A 19,019-nucleotide genomic window follows, 5' to 3' on the forward strand; every position below is an offset into this window, starting at 1 on the left:
ACAGACCCCCAGAGAAGCTAAGATCCTCACTCTTGTTGAGGGTTAAGGGCAGAGGATGTAACACCATGTTAAGCCCTATGAGACAAATTGTGATTTGTGAATATGGGCTATACAAATCAAATTGGATTCAATTTGGTTGATCATTTTATATTATTTATGTTCACACTCTGATGATTTTAACATAGCCTTTGTCACTTTAAAGGTCTGCCTTAAATTTCCAATTATCTTTTTAAAACCAAATTCTGCTTTCTGGATTTAAAGTAAGGGGTTTTGCACAGTGATTTGTTCATTGAGGACTATGAAGCATATTTTGCCATTTCAAAAGATAATAACCACAAATCTCTCTGGATTTAAAAGTACTACTTGGTTAGTCGGTATTATATTTGTCCTTATATTCCCCTGAGCGATCTACAAATCAAACCCAACCTGTGGGAGGCAGCAGTGTGCCGTACCAAACCTGACGGAAACGCAGTAAAATAAGAAGAAGACTTCCCCATAATTCAGTTGGGCATCATGGCGGACGGTAGAGAGAAAGGACTGCAGGATTACAGAAAAAAATTACTCGAGCACAAAGAAGTTGACGGGCGGTTAAAAGAATGTAAGAAACGTTTTAACTCGATCGTTGGTCATTTAGCAGTTAGACATCGTATCTGATGTGGATAGGTCCATATAACTGTGTAGCTAGCATCAGCTAGCCGGGCAGGTAGTTAGTGCTTTGTCATGCAGTTAGCAACTTCGTGGAAATGAATGGAAGTGGATCGGTCAGCGCTAGCAGAGCTAGCTTATTTCGAACAGACATACTCGACACTCACCAGACAGTCATAAGCTGGTCATTGAAAACTAAATTAACGTCAGTCTTTGCTGCCATTCACTGGTTTGAAGGGTTGCACTTGTGTTGTCAAGGCTATGAGGGGCTTGGGCTAAGCTAAGTTTGGTAAGCTAATGTGAACTCAGCGAACAGTGTTTGTTGTTTGTGGTACGAAGCGTTGAATGTGAGTTTGTGTTGAATTTTGTGTTTCTTTTCCAGTGAGAGAGCAACTGAGAGAACAAACCAAACAATATGAGAAGTCAGAGAACGACTTGAAGGCTCTGCAGAGTGTCGGACAGGTAATAAGATATGTCATTTCTTCATGTCGGCCCCGGGGCAGCGAACCCCTTGGTCTTCGTGGTTCCAACACGAAACACAAACGATATCAGATAGTCGGAAAAGAACCATGACCATTCTCGAAAACAAAGTACATAGACTCTAGGGATCACGTTGTTGACGCAATTTTGATATTGTGTTGAGATAGCACTGGGTAAGTTTAAACACTTAGAATGATTATGCCTGAAATTCATGACACCATTGGAGCCTGAGGATTCATTGTTAGGTATGCATGGTTTATATATTTAGGTTCTGAGTATCAATCTATATTGTTGATTAAAGAAAAGATAACTATTTATTTAACCAAGAATTAGATGTTCTGTGCTCCCTCAGCCATATCCTTCAGCCATCAGTAAAGAGACTAAGGCTTTCTTGATTCTTGTTGTTCTGGGTCTGTACCCTCTGGGTTGAAAGCACTTATTGTAAGTTGCTTTGGATAAAAGCGTCAGCTAAGTGAAATGTAATGTAAAGTAAGGCAGGGCAGGCAGTCTATTTTCTTACTGCAAAACACCCAGCCATTTACCTCTTTCAAGGATTATTTTTTTGGTCTGTTAGTGTGTTGTATTACTTAACTATTGGTGATTATCAATGAACTTGGTAGGTTCTGGGATGGATCTGTAAATAATCCATTGAATTCTGATATGGTTCCAGGAGTTGAACATATGGTTACAGAAAAGTTTATTATTTTATTACACTACTTTGGGAGGTCAAGATTGGCATTTGCCTTGGTAGTGGGGCTCCCTTCTGGTTTTAACTACTGGATTGGTACCAGGAAACTAGGTGGAAAAATGTGGCATGGGTCAGGGTAATATCAACCATTTTTTTATGCAGATCTGAATCAGAAGGCAGATCCTGGAATAATTTGTTTTCTTTCCTTGCGAGATTAGGGCTAGGGATTTTTGCTGTTTTCTCAGAATAATTCATGGGTCTTTATAAATAAAAATAAAGGAGGCATGTTTCAGGGCCTGATGTCTGTGTTAGTTGGTGGAGCTGGATTAAGGGTACTGTTGGGTATGCGCTCATTGAGTGCCATGGTAGTTCACTCTGTCGTTACCAATCAAAGCTTTGCCTTGTTCCTTGTAGATTGTTGGAGAAGTGCTGAAACAGCTCACCGAAGAGAAATGTAAGTTCTGCCACCTCTCTATACATGTCATATCACAGATTGTATCAATTACATTATTCTATTGTTTCACCTAGACACTTGATGCTAATGTGAATTTTTGTGTGTGAAATTTCAGTCATTGTCAAGGCTACCAATGGCCCCCGATATGTGGTTGGATGCCGCAGACAGGTACGTGCTGAACCAGTGCTCATGGCATATAGAATCCTGTACTTTTATTTATCAATTTCTCTGGGGTTTCTGAGCCCATTCTGATCCAGGACACAACTTTTATTACACCATATAATCTTTGTTTGAGACTAAAAACATGTTAGTCAAACAAAAAATGAAATAGACAAAACAAATCTGCATGTACAAGTTAGAAAGGTAACAAATGTCTGGAGTTAGAAAGAAGAACGCTGACAGGACTGCTGCAGTCCCTTACTCATCTCTGCTGCAGGCTACAGGCACCAGCATACATAAGCAACTACAAACCCAACACAGCCCAGTCTCTGAACAGCTTGGAAAATATAGAAGTGACATGATAATACCTACCACTTACCACTGTGTTGACTGTCTTTTCTTGTTAGGTTGCATTATTCAATTGTAGGGTATGTTTTAAATCTGTTTGTTGTAAATGCACAGGAATTTTCTCAAACTTGTATGGAGGACCATACATGACATAAGTAAAAATAAATAAATAAATAAATGTATAAATAAATACAGAAATAAATAAATAAATGAATAAATAAAAATGGAAATAAATAAATAAATACAGAAATAAATAAATAAATATGTTAATACCAAAAGAAATGTCAAAAGAAATGTCTTAAATATATTTTAACATTTATTTTTTCCCTGATACATTTCCTTTGCATTTGCAGTGTCCTTATGCTAATGAGAAAGGCGGGCCTAACCACAGTCTCATGCAGGATTGGTCACAGGAGTGTAATGATCCAGCCCTACTACTTCTGCCTTTCAATGCTGGTGTCCAGTAGCTGTTTGCAGCGTTGAGCCAGTTCACACTTAAAATGCCTAACCTCAGTCTCGAGCAGGATTGGTCAACTGAGCTACACACACACACACAGCCCCTGCGCTCCGTCACACACTCGCTCAGAGACACGGGCAGTGACTGAGACTTGATCTCTTCACCGTGAAACAGCCAGTTAGTGACTCTGTGGAACAGTGGAAACAGTGGAAACACAGAGTTTCTCTGGTCACATCTGCTCAGAGATCAGCGGCTTCATGATCAGAGCAGAGGCGGCAGGTGGTTTGTACCGAGCTGGAGTTTCTGTTTCCTCCTCCTCCTCTCAGCTCGCTCATTGTGCTCATTACAACACGAGACGTGACGCTCACAGTCAGGACTACTGACAGCTAAATCATCCCAATAAAATATAACCTTAACTAACCCTCTGAACTTGAACTAGTTCATTTTAAGTGTGAACTGGCTCAACGCTGCAAACAGCTACTGGACACCAGCATTGAAAGGCAGAAGTAGTAGGGCTGGATCATTACACTCCTGTGACCAATCCTGCATGAGACTGCGGTTAGGCCCGCCTTTCTCATTAGCATAAGGACACTGCAAATGCAAAGGAAATGTATCAGGGAAAAAATAAACGTTAAAATATATTTAAGACATTTCTTTTGACATTTCTTTTGGTATTAACATATTTATTTATTTATTTCTGTATTTATTTATTTATTTCCATTTTTATTTATTCATTTATTTATGTATTTATTTATACATTTATTTATGTATTTATTTTTACTTATGTCATGTATGGTCCTCCATAAACTTGTAGGTCTGACATACAAAGTAGTCTCAGTAAATGCTGGCTTGTAAACTAATTGATAAAATCTTTCATCTTAGTTGGATAAGTCGCAGCTGAAGCCAGGCACCAGAGTGGCTTTGGACATGACCACGCTCACTATAATGAGGTAGGCTGGATGTGATCATCACTTTGAATCTGTGAAACTGTCTCAGGGGCTAATGAGCTTCTAACGGTGCATGTGTTATTCTGGACCTTGAATCTCTGGCATTCAGTGCAGGTATACAGATTAAACTCTTGACGTCAAGACTGTGGGAGAGACACAAAAGCACACATGCACCCCCTTTTCAATTTAAAAAAAGTTTCATGTGAAGTCGAGTCCAGTCCAACATGTTCTTTACTGTTCTTCTCTTTACTGTTCTAAATATTGGTGTTTAAAACATGGACATTTTCCCCTTACACACCCACTACTTTTACATGTTGTTGTAGCCCTAGTGATATGTAGTATGTCTTATTGTTGACAGTTTAAACCATCAAGCTTTAAATATGTCGCAAAGGTTTGATATAGAAATTGTTCAAAACAAATGCACAGCTGGTAATGCTTATTTTCTCACCATTTGTTTCCTGTTCTTGAAAAGGTACCTTCCCAGAGAGGTGGACCCTCTGGTGTACAACATGTCTCATGAGGACCCTGGCAGCGTCTCCTACTCTGAAATTGGAGGCTTGTCTGAACAGATCCGTGAGCTGAGAGAGGTATAACAACAACCTGCAATTGTATCACTCAGGATGCAAACTTCCTGTTTGGCAGGGTTTTCGAATGTGTTGATCAATTTCTAATGCATACTTTGGCAGAATTTGTAGTATCTGTTGTTATTAAACAGAGGCTCTTGTAGAGTGTCTTTTATGAGATGAAAATTGTACTGCTGGGCTTTGGGTGAATAGATTTTGTAGTAGATAATGAAATTATGACAATTGTTTATTTTCTGGTCATTGAGGCTTTAACAAAACTGCTGGTTTGTGGCAGGTTATTGAGCTGCCTCTGACCAACCCTGAGCTCTTCCTGAGAGTGGGAATCATCCCCCCTAAAGGCTGCCTGCTCTATGGGCCTCCAGGTTAGAAGTTCACTAAGGACACTCCCATCTGTATTAAGCTACATCACTTACAAGTGACTTCTATGAATACACATCACATTTGTTTTTGCAAAGAATGCAGGTATGTTTATGATGATGATAAAAAGTAACTTACTGAGATTTCTCTACAACAGGTACTGGAAAGACTCTTCTTGCCAGAGCAGTAGCCAGTCAGCTGGACTGTAACTTCCTCAAGGTACGTATCAGCTCCATTCTCAGAGAGTGGTGCCATACTGCGGTGCAGTAGGTCAGGTGATTTTGTGTGTTTTTGTGTACTGACGTGTGTACAATGCAGGTGGTTTCCAGCTCAATTGTGGACAAGTACATTGGTGAGAGTGCCAGGTTGATAAGAGAGATGTTCAACTATGCCAGGGACCACCAACCATGCATCATCTTTATGGATGAAATTGATGCCATCGGTGAGTGATGCCTACAATCTACTTGTCTTTCCTGGGGCTTATGCATTTTTTATTTAGGTTAAATTGTTACTAAAGGCAATGTACATTTTCTCATCTACTCTGCTTGCCGGTGCACTCACAGCCTTACATACTAGCTGATTATATTGATTGCTAATGAGTTACAAAAATAAATATGTCTAAAGGTTTCTTTTGTCAGTAAATATTGATAATTTGGATAAGCTAAATTATATATACTAAACAACATTTAGTATATGACTGTTTTGCCTCGAAACCAAAAACCTTGTGTTCCCCGAATCTTGACCACATGTTTTGTCATGTATGTGCGTTATTCCATGTAGGTGGCCGTCGTTTCTCTGAGGGAACCTCTGCTGACAGAGAGATTCAAAGGACACTGATGGAGGTAACAAAGACACTATGGTGGTGGTACAATACGTGACTTAATTCAAAAGACTGCATTGATGCAGTGACTGAACATAATCGATTCTAGTTCTCTGTTACAGTCATTGTTTAAGTCATTTTTCCACTGCTGTATAATTATAACGGTGGTCTAGTGGCAGAAACTTGGACTATGGGCAGAGAAGGTCTCTGGTTCGTCTCTGGTTCGACTCCACGGAGAGACAACAAAAGACGAACCTGGATTGATCTGTCCAAAAATCCAAGCGTCTCCCTACCCTGTCTAGTGCCCCTGAGCAAGGCACCTTACTCCCCTAACATCTGCTCCCCGAGCGCCGTACATGGTCGCTCACTGCTCTGTGTGTCCTGCACCAGATGGGTAAAAAGCAGAGATTACATTTCCCTACCTGCATGAGTGTGCCTCTGCATGTCTGTGCATGTGTTTGGGATGAATAAATGGATCTTAATCTTAATCTTTAATCTTAATCTTATTAGGGTAAGATCAGGATAGGTGCACATTAATGAAATGGAATAAAATGTATCTTTTCTTTGAAATTAAAGTTATAAGTTAGAGGTGGGGCAGTATGGTAATTGCAGAGAGCGGTCACGCGTCTGTCAATTCTGAATGATTCTGATTCACAAACATACGCATGGTGGTGAGAATAACACTGGTGCGCACTTATCATGAATCCGGCAGTGATTTTGCGCACGCACTTATTTTCTGCGGAGAGTAAGATAATTTCAGCGCACATATTTAGAAGGTGTTCATTGTGTTTTACTTTGTGTAGAACTAAGAAATACACATGCTTTGATCATTGTTGTGAATAGTTCTCTTACTCAATTCTAAGGCTGTTCTGTAAATAGTTCTAATAATCAATAATAAAAAAAAAAACTTCCGGTTTGAACCCTGCCCACTTTCGATTTAAGTCCCACCCCTTCAGAGTATGTATAGGGATCATTTTGATCGTGTGTGTGTGTCTGTAAACTTAAAACTGCACAGCTTGACCATTGTCTTGAAAGGTGCTGTTACTTATTAGTAATCGTAAGTGAAACCATGAAAGTCAGTGCAATAGATAAATAAATTAAAGGCATTGATTGATTTGTTTAATGGACCATATGTGTTTCCTCAGCTGCTTAACCAGATGGACGGCTTTGACACGCTGCACAGAGTCAAGATGATCATGGCCACCAACAGACCTGACACCCTAGATCCCGCCCTGCTACGACCTGGCAGACTGGACCGTAAAATCCGTAAGATCTTCTTCTGTCCCTGTTGATGATGTGTTTGTCAGCTGTATGAAGACACACAGCAAAACAAATTTCTTTGTGTTTTCTTCAGACATTGAGCTACCCAATGAACAGGCTCGCCTGGACATCCTAAAGATCCACGCAAGTCCCATCACCAAGCACGGAGAAATAGGTCAGTGAGCCAACCTCCTCTGTAGTCCCTGAATAAGAGAATTATGTGCTGATTCAACACAGAAACAATTGGTGTCTTGAATAAGTGATTTTCTTTCTTACTAACTGGTTACACAGATATTTAATTTAATTACAATCTGTAGCAATGATATCTGACCTGGCTGAAATTGTGAGAAAAATAAAAATATCTGAGTGACGTTCGCGGATGGCGATCTCTGTTATCCTGTCTATAAATTAAAAGCACAATGTATGTGTGCGTGTACTTTACGAGCTGAATTTAACTAGAGTTAAGCAGTTAAATCTGCATTCTGTAACATTCTGCTGCTTAGGTCACTTCAGAAGTCCTGGTGCACGCTGCTGTGTATTACAGTTTTTCACATGCACTTTGATCATATATGATATACACATTTTGCACAATTGTTCCATTTTGTAATAAGACAATTGGACAGAATTAATTGCTTTATTTTTCATTCATTAGTTTGACTCTTTTCTTTGATATTTCACAGAACAAATGTTTTGATTACAAAACCACATAGGTCATGAAATGATTGGAAAATAATCATCAAATGCATACCTGTTGTTTATTATTTCTGTGTACTCATCAAAGGTTTTACCTCCAACTGTCCTGACACCATTTTCTGGGCTTCTCCACAGTGTCTGTTTTCACATACAGACATGATATGACACAGATGTTATGAAGGAATGATGTTAATGCATAGCCTCACAGGTGTTACTAATTAATTTAATCATAAGGAACCATTTGTAATTGCAGCAGCAGTGATCATTACTCCTCTCAATGGTGAACTCGCATAGAAGAACTTTTGCTTGTGATTGTTTTCAGATTATGAAGCCATAGTGAAGCTGTCGGATGGCTTCAATGGAGCTGATCTGAGAAACGTGTGCACAGAAGCAGGTGGGACGAATCTTTCTTTCAGTGCAATCAATAATTAGATTATTCCCAATTCGTGTTGTCCAATAACATCTGTTGTGGCTTCAGGTCTATTTGCCATCCGTGCTGACCGGGAGTACGTCACTCAGGAAGACTTCATGAAAGCTGTGCGTAAAGTGGCTGATTCAAAGAAGCTTGAGTCCAAACTGGACTACAAGCCTGTATAAACCCTAAGTGTGTCAGACATTTTCTCCACCTGATCTTCTTCATTACATTGTCATGGATTTGCTGTGCTCTATGCGACAAGGCCAGAGACGACAGGTTTTTGTTTTTGGGAAGCAACATTTGCCAACAAATTAGTTTCACTCATTATCTTCTTTTCTGTTTCTACTTATATAAAATAACTTCCATGTACTGAAATATAACAAACTATTGTAAGTTGTAAGTTTTTCTCATGTCTCAACAATGTCTGCTGAGTGTTCAGTACTGATTTAACACCTGGTGTTTGAGTGTGAAGTTTTGTTCCCGATCTTGCAAATAGTAATGGACAGAAGGTATTCTTGACTTAATGTGAACTTACTAGCTAAGGCTGACATCACTTAACAATTTCAAATGAAAAGTTATGAAGAGTATAAGCTACATGGCCCATTAAACCCTAGTCGTGTCATTGTTTATGGACCTAGTAGCGCCCTCTGCTGATTGTAATTCAATCCATACGCAGGAATACAACACATACATGCATGTCAAATTGATCTTAAAGCTCCTGGTTTACATCACCATGTACAATGAGTCAGATGAAACATTTGTATTGGCTGTGGTTAATAAATACTGCAGTGCTGCTGTGAAGTCAAACTAACAATCTTGTACAAATAGACATTTATATCATGGATGATATTTAAATCTACGGAATTAACATCATGTAGCTTTGTTTAGCCACGACATATACAATATTTTTTGTATACTATGTAGTTCATAAAATACCTATCTACTAAAATCATCAGTCCCATTCCTAACATGTTATATTATTCAAATATTTCAAGCTACCATTTCAGCTGGACTGGTTCAGTACAGATAGAACCACAGTACATGTAATCTCATCTCATCGTCATCCACTTATCCGGGGTCGGGTCGCGGGGGGATCAGCTCAAGCAGGGGGCCCCAGACTTCCATTTCCCGGGCCACATTGACCAGCTCTGATGGGGGGATCCCGAGGCGTTCCCAGGCCAGTGTTGAGATATAATCTCTCCACCTAGTCCTGGGTCTTCCCCGAGGTCTCCTCCCCACTGGACGTGCCTGAAAAACCTCCCAAGGGAGGCGCCCAGTGGGCATCCTTAACAGATGCCCGAACCACCTCAGCTGACTCCTTTCTAAGTAAAGGAGCAGCGGCTCTAATCCGAGTTCCTCACGGATGACTGAGCTTCTCACCCTATCCCTAAGGGAGACGCCAGCCACCCTTCTGAGAAAACTCATCTCGGCCGCTTGTACCCGCGATCTCGTCCTTTCGGTCATCACCCAGCCCTCATGACCATAGGTGAGGATAGGAACGAAGATCGACCGGTAGATCGAGAGCTTTGCCTTGCGGCTCAGCTCTCTTTTCGTTACAACGGTGCGGTAAAGCGAATGCAATACCGCCCCCGCTGCTCCGATTCTCTGGCCAATCTCACGCTCCATAGTACCCTCACTCGCGAACAAGACCCCGAGGTACTTGAACTCCTTCACTCGGGCTAAGAACTCATTTCCTACCCGGAGTAAGCAATCCATCGGTTTCCTGCTAAGAGTCAGTACATGTAATGATGAATATAAATGTTTGTGGTGGCACAGCAGCAGAATGATTGTGTTACAGCTCCATTATCCGTTAGACAGAATTGGTGATCTTTGACAAGTGTTTGCCTCAACTTAGGTTGAGGCTAATGTATGACACTACGTTTGCTCTAAATCCGGTCGCTGTCACACTGAAAACACTATTCATTCAGTAGTCAGTTCACAGTCTAACTGGAAAACAGCAAATGGTCTGTATTCATATAGAGCTTTCTTTTCTTGATGACCACTCAAAGTGCTTTACAGTACAGTTTTACATTCATACAGTGCATTTATGGGCAGCACTTTTTATTATGGGGCCATTCAAGGTTCAGAATCTTGCCCAAGGACACTTAGCCGAAGGGGATCTAACTGCCAACCCTCTGGTTGGAGGCGACCATTCAACCCCTCAGCCCAACCGCCCCACAGTATGGACACACACACTGAGTATGCTGGAGGCAGTCTAATGGAGTGGTCAATACTGTTTACAGCTGCTGCAGTGTAACTCCCTGATTTTACTCCCAATACATGTCTACAGTCCAGCTGAACTTTTCCAATAATGATTCCATTTATGGAAACTGGGTGTAACATGTAAATCTAGAGTTTCTTTAGTGAGCACTGCCAAACTGCATTTTATCTAATAAGTGACACTGACGCATCCCACACTGACAACTGGCTCTTGTGTCAGTGCGAACGACTCCAGGACAAATGCCCTGCAAATTGGGCAGTGCTGGAAGTGTGACATACAGCGGTCACACACACAGGCGTGTCTGCAGGGCAGCAGCACCCTGTTCACTGCTGCATTCTGACAGATCACACAGTCTCTGCCTGTCCCTTCCGACCAGTCCTCCTCCTCCAGCATAGAACTCTGCTCCAGTCTGTGTGCCTCCTCTGTCGGTTGATAGGGAGAGGTGCTCTGCTCTTTGTCAGGAGGCCCCGGCACCCCCCCGCTGTCAGCTGACATGAACAGAGGCTGCAGGAGACAGGAGGCATAACTTAATCACAGTAGGTACTTTAAATGTCATAGTAGAGAAAACGTGTTGCTAACAATTGTATCGCATAAACATTTCATCGACACAGGATTATAGAAGTGGTACAACCCCTCACATGGTTCAAATGATGTGTAGATTTCACTTTAATTGTCACTGAGAATAGACCCCAAGGTTACCTTGTATAAAGCGCAGAGACAAGTATCACACAGAAAACACACATAATAGAATTATCAGACTGACAGAGACAAATGAAAAGATGCTCTCCACGGTAAATGAGTGATGAAGGATTGAGGTGTTTTTGGAGCCCGACTAATACAAGGTTCAAAATTCAGCAGCCTTAAATCTGCCCCTCACATAGAACCCTAAAGACAAGAACAACAAGGCCACTGACTTTTTCCTTATGTTAGCAGCGGTCTGTTGACAAAAACCTGGAAAGAAATTACATTGCTGCTCCCTTCATGTCTGTCACACATTTTCTCTTGTATAAATACTTGATACATCTCTCAATTTATGTTAGAAGCTGTCTTTATTGTGAATGTTGTAAATACTATTTTGTTGTCACTAACTGCTAAGCCCTATGAGGCAAAGTGTGATTGGCGAATATGGGTAATATATAAAACTTGATTTGTTTATTACTATAGTTAAGCTTTGAGGGTCACTCACAGAGAACACATGCTCATTTACCTGCTATTCAAATTAAACTACAGGACTGCAGGATTATTAAATTCAGAGACAGCTGTGATGTCCCTAATCTATAGGATTTACCAGAATTATATTTATATGCTTATGCTCGTTCTGGGATGGTTCGGTTCCGTCGGGTCAGAATCTACACTATAGTTTACTGCTGTAGGAAACCGACCAAATTCCGACAGTAACATTCTGTTTTCCATTAAAACAGTATTGTGCTGTAAAAAACAATTCATTCTGGGAAATATTTATGAGCAGCTTGCTTTTTTCCTTAAAATATCACATTATACTGTGAACAGCATTGCATTCTGGTAGGATGTCAGAATCAATGGCAGAGAGGTCCCGCAAAAATGAATTCTACTATACTTCTATCTAGAAGACATGTGGAACACAAAATCGTGAAGCCAACTCTTTTAGAGAATTATCCATCTGAATCCTGCATTTTTATAAGTCTTCGGTAAGCGGAAATAAACGTTATCTGTCTTAGCTAGCTTGAAGCACATGCATGGGTTCCTCTGCATTAGCCATGCAGTGACATTTGAGTATTCGATTTGATTATTATTTTGAGTGTTAACCCTAACTCTCTTAATAGTAATTAAAAGTTAATCTTATTGGCTTTTGCATGGTTTGCAGCTAGCAGCATTACTGAGAGTTTGCCCTCTTTTGTACATTTTCAACCTAACTGCAATGCAGCTTTGATAATGTTACATCTTATTTGGTATTGAAGTTGAACTCATATTAGTGTGTAATATTAGCACGTTGTCCAGCTGCCGAAGGAACCACTTTACAAAGACTTAAGATGGACACATTCATCTATTTTGTTTTGCTTCTATTTTCATTTTTGAAATTTTGCCTTATTAATCCTCATGTAGTACAGCTAATGTTTTCACCACATCTTTTGTGTCTGTCTTCTACAGCCGTCTTCCACAGTATTGGCAAAAGGATATTCCACCCAATTTTGACTCCTCGTCTAATATTGCTCGCCATGTATTCATAATACATCTTATATTGCATTTCAGATGTGTTTTTTTAAGTTATCTGTATCAGTAATAAATAAACCATGGATTTTCTTCCTATTAGAGATGTTTGCAAAAGTCAAGATGCTTTTTGAGATGACTCTTGATTGATGTTTCAGGTGGAAAGGTGCCTGTGACAGTTGGATACTGTTTGATCAGCCTTGAGGATCATATGTGGGGCATACACCCAACTTTTGTGACAGGGCTTGATGCTCTGTTTACAGTGTTCAAATTCAGTCATTCAGATGAAATCTTTCAAAATCAACCTTATAGACTTGGAATTTCAAAGGTCAATGAGAGCTCTCTCTCAGGGCAGTACCTGAGCAGACCCTATATCCTCTACTTTATTTCCCTCTGTTAGAAATTCGGATCAGTTATTGGATGTATTTACTTCATGAATGTCACTTGTTGGTCTTCCATGCAATGAGATTTCAGAGCTCCCGCTGTCTATGTTTCACCAAAAAGACCTGAAAAAGCATTGTTCTAAATATGTCAGTGTTTAAAGGACGATGCATCTTGCCATTGTGATGTCAAATTAATAGTTTAAGAGATTAATCTGATTAAGGCACTCTTACTTTACCAGTACCATTCAAGTCTGACTGGCTAAGTAGTTTTTTTATTTTTCATATTTTTCAGTTTATATTTCAGTATCACTGGTTATAGATTGTATTTGTAGTATCAAGATGCATAATTTATTTTAGTGTTTTACAAGGTATATTGGTTTTATCAAATTTAATGAACATACTGATAATTGTCATGTTCTGTTATGAATCGGTGAAATCTCCAACTGTAATACACAACTTTGTTTCTATTAACAAAATAGTGTTTCAATTGGTGTTGCCTTTTATAAATAAATGTGTGGTTACTCAACTAATCTTGTAATTTCTAAGTCTCCCCTTTTCTTTAGAATATTTTGGTTTCTGCATTTTAGTTTCCTTAATCATTCAGTATTTGTTGTACAGAATATCACTTTAAAATAGCGAACCAAGGTTTTGGTAAAGAGGAGTTCAATTTATTGGAATTGTCGGTCATCCATGGTGCTATTACATTAAATTACATTGTAATGTATTGGAGATAATGTTAAATTTCCATTTAAAACAAAATTTTACAGTCTGATGCTAATCGTAAACTGTACATTTTAAGAAATGCAACACTACAGCCCTGCTGCCAGCAGTTTACTGTCAATTGTTTACAGTGTATATCAGCTGATCAGTCATCATCATGGTACAAAAAATCTTTGTGATCGCGAAACACTTGTGTCCTCCTCATCCTTCCATGTGCATGCATCCATCCCTCAGCACTAGGCACGAGTGTCGACGCATTAATTAGATATTTAGAGCAATCGGACCGAATAACTCATATCAGTGGATCCTAACCTCAACTCAAGAATACTGTTTAGAAATAGAAGTTTGAAAGCAAACATTTTTTTTTCTTTTTGTTCTGAGTGATCTCCAACTCATCTCTGCGCCTGATGGCACTGCACGTTCACTGGATCAATAATCTGGCTACAGTTCACAACTCAAGGTTGCATCGTCATTTTACTGTCTCCTAAATGTTCATACGCATGGGTCAGAGCTAGCTTGGAAGTGCGCACATTCTCCCGTCAAGTTTGTTTTTATAAATCCCAATGTTTGCTTAAAAGTGGTGTATGCCACTTTCAGGCCCCAGTATGTGCGTACACAACCGTTATAAATGAAGCCCCTGGTTCTTTGAAGGTTCACAGAAACGAAAGTGTAACGTCATATGTTATACCTGCATTCATAACTTTTACTGAGGTAACCTTTCAGTTTTACAGCATATCTTGAAAGCTTTAAAACTTGAAAGAGAAGAGAATTTGTTGCTATCAAAGTGCCCTACATTTTTGTGATTTCTCTCATTATAATGACAAAATATTAACATAATTATGAAGCTTTGTGAAGTTCTGATCTGGAAAATCAATTCCTATAGTTGAATTATATATATTAATGGATCACAGTTCCCGGTAGTTTATTTGCTTTTCAATTCATTCATATCTATTACAAAATCTTGTGGGTGGTTTCTTTGCTTTCTGACCACAAACAAACTGCAGCTGAACTCAACTAATAGCTGTCACAGCAGGAAAGGGACCTAATGGGCAAACAAACCAGTTTGTCTGAGGCAAAAAATACAGGTTAAATGGGACAGCAGCATGTTTTGTGTAAAGATGCAGTCATCTTCCAAAGTTAGGGTTTTTAGTGCTAAATTCCCTCTAAGCTGCACTGTAAGGGCACAAAAATGAACCCGATATGTTGGGCTGAGAAAAATATTAGACTACAATAATATTAATATTCAACATGAGGATGGTATATTTTTACAATGCTTAAACCAAAAGGTACTGTACCTTTAACTCGAACATGTTCCCCTGTGAGGTGAGAAGGTATTGAAAAAGAATCCGAGCAGAAAGGCTGTATTTGTCATCAGGAACATGAATAACGGTCACACTGGCCACCTGAAAGAGGAGAGACAGCAAAAAGAGTCCCTTCAAATGTGTATTTTCAATAGTTTTTTTTGCTGTGATCAGGTGTGGGTGTGTGTAGACAAAACAAAGCTCCTGACTTGCATTTGCCTCTAGTCTCAGTGCAAAGTGAGGAAGATATATGTGTATAATGTATAATATGTATACAATTCCGCCTCCTTCACTCTCCTCAACAGACACCTCCCAACATGTGTAGATGGACTCACAATGTTGTACACGTCCCTGGCTTCTGGCTCTGCCAGCGTCAGCACAGCCACAAGAGGGTAGTGTGCCCTTGGCAACAATCCAAAGTCTGTGATCCCCTGTTCAGCAGGAATCTGAGTGTGGTGTTCCTCGTTGTTGTCACTGCTGACACTGGGAGGGGGGAGTCAAAGAGGATGACCAGGAAGAATGTTTATCAGCCAAAAAGATAACTGCCTCAGTAATCAGGGGCATATATAATATGTCACTATGATAGAATGACAGCACTCACTGCTGTGAGGAAAATGCTTTTGTGCTGTGCCAATACATATTGGAGACATGTTTCCACAGATAAGGGGCCAAACATGGATGGGATATCACCTCAGGATAATTCCACTGCAGCTATGGTGAAGTCAAGAACAGAAAACCACTGATGACATGATGGAAGGGTTGTGTCTCAATTTAAACATGATTACCATTGTCAGACTAAGTGCAGGCTGATAAAAATGGGGTGTTAAAGTTAGGGTTGAGGTCTCAACAACCGCTCATAGTCTACAATGCACTTCCTCGGCTCCTCAGAAACACTTGTGCCAAGGTTAGAGTTGATCAAATGAGTTGTTGTTGAGAAAATCAAAGGATGGGCAGACAGACACAGAATGAAAAATAGTTTGTTTGCAGAAATAATGAATTCATCATGAATCATGTGATTTTTTTATGTACTCACAGATACTTTGGATAAAAGGAAAAAACAAGATAAAAAAATTGAATGTGTTCATTAGAAGGGGGATATGGGAACAAAGGTTCGACTTCAGACTTGGCTGTGTATTTCTGAGGATGTCTAAATATGTAAACTGCACTTGCTGGTACCCATATTTAAACCCTTTGATGATTTAATCTGGGACATCACAGAATGTAGCACAGTGTGTTCGTAAACAGAACCCTCTTCTCCCATCAGGACATTTTGTGTTAACCCATGCAGCAACAGAAACAGTCAGTTTCTGCTAAGTCTTTGTTAGGACTGTAAAGGATACTGGAAACTCTGGCTGTGGTGGTAACGTAGGTGGAAGGCCTCCTGAAAATGTTGGGGGGTGCTGAGCCTCGACCCGTGCTGGTGAGATTGCAGAGCTCCCTGGACTGTGATGACCTCACATCCCCAGAAACAGCTCAGGATGCAGGGCTCCAGACAAAAAGGCCTCACTGATGCACCATCTGCAAGGGAAAGTTTGCTAATGTCACGATGGACCAGGATATGACAGGAAAGGAAACAACGCAAAGGTAGAAATAACAAAAGACATCTGGAGGCTTGAAGAATTATTACTGTACATATTCATAGCTGTCCAACTGGTTCATTGGAGATTCTCAGATCATACAAATGCTTTCAACTCCACAATGGACCCAGAACAGATATTGTATAATTATTCAGTAACCAGAAAAGATTACCTAAGGGGTACTTACAGGGCCAGATCATGGTCCGTGAGGCCCATGGGCACATGTCTTTTGGAGGCCGCCTCTTGCTATATTGGCGTCTTTCTTGCCTTCCCCCTCAAAAAATCATCAACTAGATTGTCAAAATCTAGCTGTCTGACAAGGTCAGAGTCTTTTGAAATAAGTGACAATGAGCTGAGACATGTTTGGCACATGCTTAAGATACTGACATACTGGGGAGATTGTAGCTAAAATCAAGGGAGAAATGATATACTAATGGGAGAACAAATTGTGTTTTTGACATCCTTTCTTGTATAAGTTGGAAGTGCTTTAAGAGCCAAACTGCTAGCATAATAGTATCAGCCAAGCTTGAACAGACGGTGTCGTAAATTACATGCTCAATGTTTTGGTTGGTTTTGAATCATTGATTACATATACATCAACTTCAAAAATAAGCAATTTTAGTACTTTTAATCTGTTTTATCTTGCCTTGTATTTTTGTATTGCTCCAGACAATATCAAACATCTGTCCACATATATAATCAGATTACATAAAGATTAGGCAATTCTACACGCATTTAAAACAACTATATTAAATGACAACCACAGTGTGCTAGTCTGTAACAACGTCCATTTAGCACACTTGTTAATTTGGGCTAGCTAATAAGGTCTCAGGCTGGTTTTTATTTCCACAGCCATCCCATGTTTTGAACTAATAGCTCCAATAATTAAATTGGTAATAGCTTTTTGGTTGTAAGGGTAAGCTAATGATATTAGCACCCAGTGGCCAAGTGGCCAGCTTGCGCTGGGTGACTGAGGGCCCTCGTGTTCAATGTTCTTAGTTAGTCGTGGGTCACACACCGTGCTCGGCCTGAGGCCCCCTGGCCAATAAATCCAGCCTTGGGTACTTGCTGTAGTTTACATTGTTGGGGTACAGACATACACATATGGGAGCCTCACAAAACCTCTTTTACACATGCGGTACAAGACGGGGTAACTCATCCCCTTTAATGTCTTCGTTACATTTGGTGGATAGCGAGAGCATTTCACATCCCAGACCAGAAAAATTAGTTTTATGATAAATCTACCATTCCCAGTCACCATCCTATATTATTGATGATGATGGTCCTCACCAATGACAGATGCTGTCCCATAGCTCATCGCCAAGCCGAAGGGATTCGTCACCTGGACCATTTGCTTCTCAGGGGTTGGAAGGATGGACTCTGCCTCATCTGAGCTGCGAAGAATCGCAGGGACATCGAAACCAAACCTGTTGGACCGAGAGCCAGTAAGCACAGCACAAAAGTAAACGTCCTTTCTCTCTTCATCTTCAATAAAGGAAAAAGGTGTTCAGATATCAGAAGTCAGACCCACTTTACTGACTTTACTGAAACACTGTGGATCACTCTCCTCTGCACACCCCTCACATCCAAACTAGATACTGCCATGAAATGCAGTATCATCTATAACTTAACTATCGAAGAGGTTTAATCTTGCACCACCTTACATTCAATGTGTCAACTTTTAATGATAGTAAGTGCTGCACTGTCCCTGCCTTGCTGTGTTCAGTGATCAGCTCTGTAGTAAGGAGCAGTCTGCCGTATATTCAGGCAACAAATCTAGAACCTGCTCATGATTCACCTCTTTAAACCAGATATTGTATTCTCTTTAACAGGACAGTAAACATGCTTCTTTGGGATCCTGACTCTTGTATTACTCGTTGCTATATCCAACAGAATCACATTTCACCAGCACAAAATCAATGGTAGGTAGCAGGGGCACCTAATCCTAAACTTTCGTTGTCAACTCAGTTGATTTGAATGTGATTTTGAAGAATGTGGCAGTTGAAGATCGTGGTGTCTTTAAGAGAAATTGGTAATCAAAAACTGTAAAGATAAACATCCAGCTGCTGCTGCCAGAACTGTGGCTAAGCTAACTTGGCTAGATATCACTTACCAGCCGAGCACGACGGCAGCGGTAACAACGAAACACAAGGAGACCACACTGATGTAGAACAGAGGAGAGTACTCATACAGCGTGACCAGGAAAACGGCTGCCATTTTACATTATTTGAGTCCGAGAAAAATTAATTTATTAAAGGTAAACTCGCTCCATCGCGGCCATGACTCTAACACCACAACAACAACTACGGTGGCCTGGATGTCA

General features: G+C 40.2%; 2 protein-coding genes across 2 annotated transcripts; one reads left to right on the forward strand and one right to left on the reverse strand.

The window, feature by feature from the left end:
* The first annotated feature begins 440 nt into the window (after positions 1-440).
* Positions 441-8,759, forward strand: psmc6 (proteasome 26S subunit, ATPase 6). Its single transcript, XM_062411960.1, has 14 exons — positions 441-598; positions 1,028-1,107; positions 2,228-2,267; positions 2,383-2,435; positions 4,114-4,181; positions 4,651-4,765; positions 5,037-5,124; positions 5,277-5,338; positions 5,438-5,561; positions 5,900-5,961; positions 7,085-7,205; positions 7,294-7,374; positions 8,215-8,286; positions 8,371-8,759. Exons 1-14 carry the CDS (start codon positions 514-516, stop codon positions 8,487-8,489), a joined length of 1,170 nt encoding a protein of 389 aa, XP_062267944.1. The 5' UTR covers positions 441-513; the 3' UTR covers positions 8,490-8,759.
* Positions 7,820-18,998, reverse strand: cgrrf1 (cell growth regulator with ring finger domain 1). Its single transcript, XM_062411961.1, has 6 exons — positions 18,810-18,998; positions 17,987-18,123; positions 16,460-16,637; positions 15,455-15,602; positions 15,114-15,221; positions 7,820-11,032 (listed from the first exon to the last, which is right to left on the reverse strand). Exons 1-6 carry the CDS (start codon positions 18,911-18,913, stop codon positions 10,697-10,699), a joined length of 1,011 nt encoding a protein of 336 aa, XP_062267945.1. The 5' UTR covers positions 18,914-18,998; the 3' UTR covers positions 7,820-10,696.
* Between the last annotated feature and the right edge of the window lie 21 nt (positions 18,999-19,019).

The sequence above is a fragment of the Platichthys flesus genome, chromosome 18 (genome assembly GCF_949316205.1).
Source record: "Platichthys flesus chromosome 18, fPlaFle2.1, whole genome shotgun sequence".
Lineage (NCBI taxonomy): Eukaryota > Metazoa > Chordata > Actinopteri > Pleuronectiformes > Pleuronectidae > Platichthys > Platichthys flesus.

Bases quoted from the DNA above. Each gene is read 5' to 3' on its own strand.
- cgrrf1 (XM_062411961.1), bottom strand. From the start codon at position 18,913: ATGGCAGCCGTTTTCCTGGTCACGCTGTATGAGTACTCTCCTCTGTTC. The intron at 15,603-16,459 runs GTATCCTTTACA...CCCCCCTCCCAG, and splicing joins CACCACAGCCAGAGTTTCCA to TGTCAGCAGTGACAACAACG. The intron at 11,033-15,113 runs GTACAGTACCTT...TGTCTCCTGCAG, and splicing joins GGAACATGTTCGAGTTAAAG to CCTCTGTTCATGTCAGCTGA.
- psmc6 (XM_062411960.1), top strand. From the start codon at position 514: ATGGCGGACGGTAGAGAGAAAGGACTGCAGGATTACAGAAAAAAATTA. The intron at 2,268-2,382 runs GTAAGTTCTGCC...GTGAAATTTCAG, and splicing joins ACAGCTCACCGAAGAGAAAT to TCATTGTCAAGGCTACCAAT. The intron at 5,562-5,899 runs GTGAGTGATGCC...TATTCCATGTAG, and splicing joins GGATGAAATTGATGCCATCG to GTGGCCGTCGTTTCTCTGAG.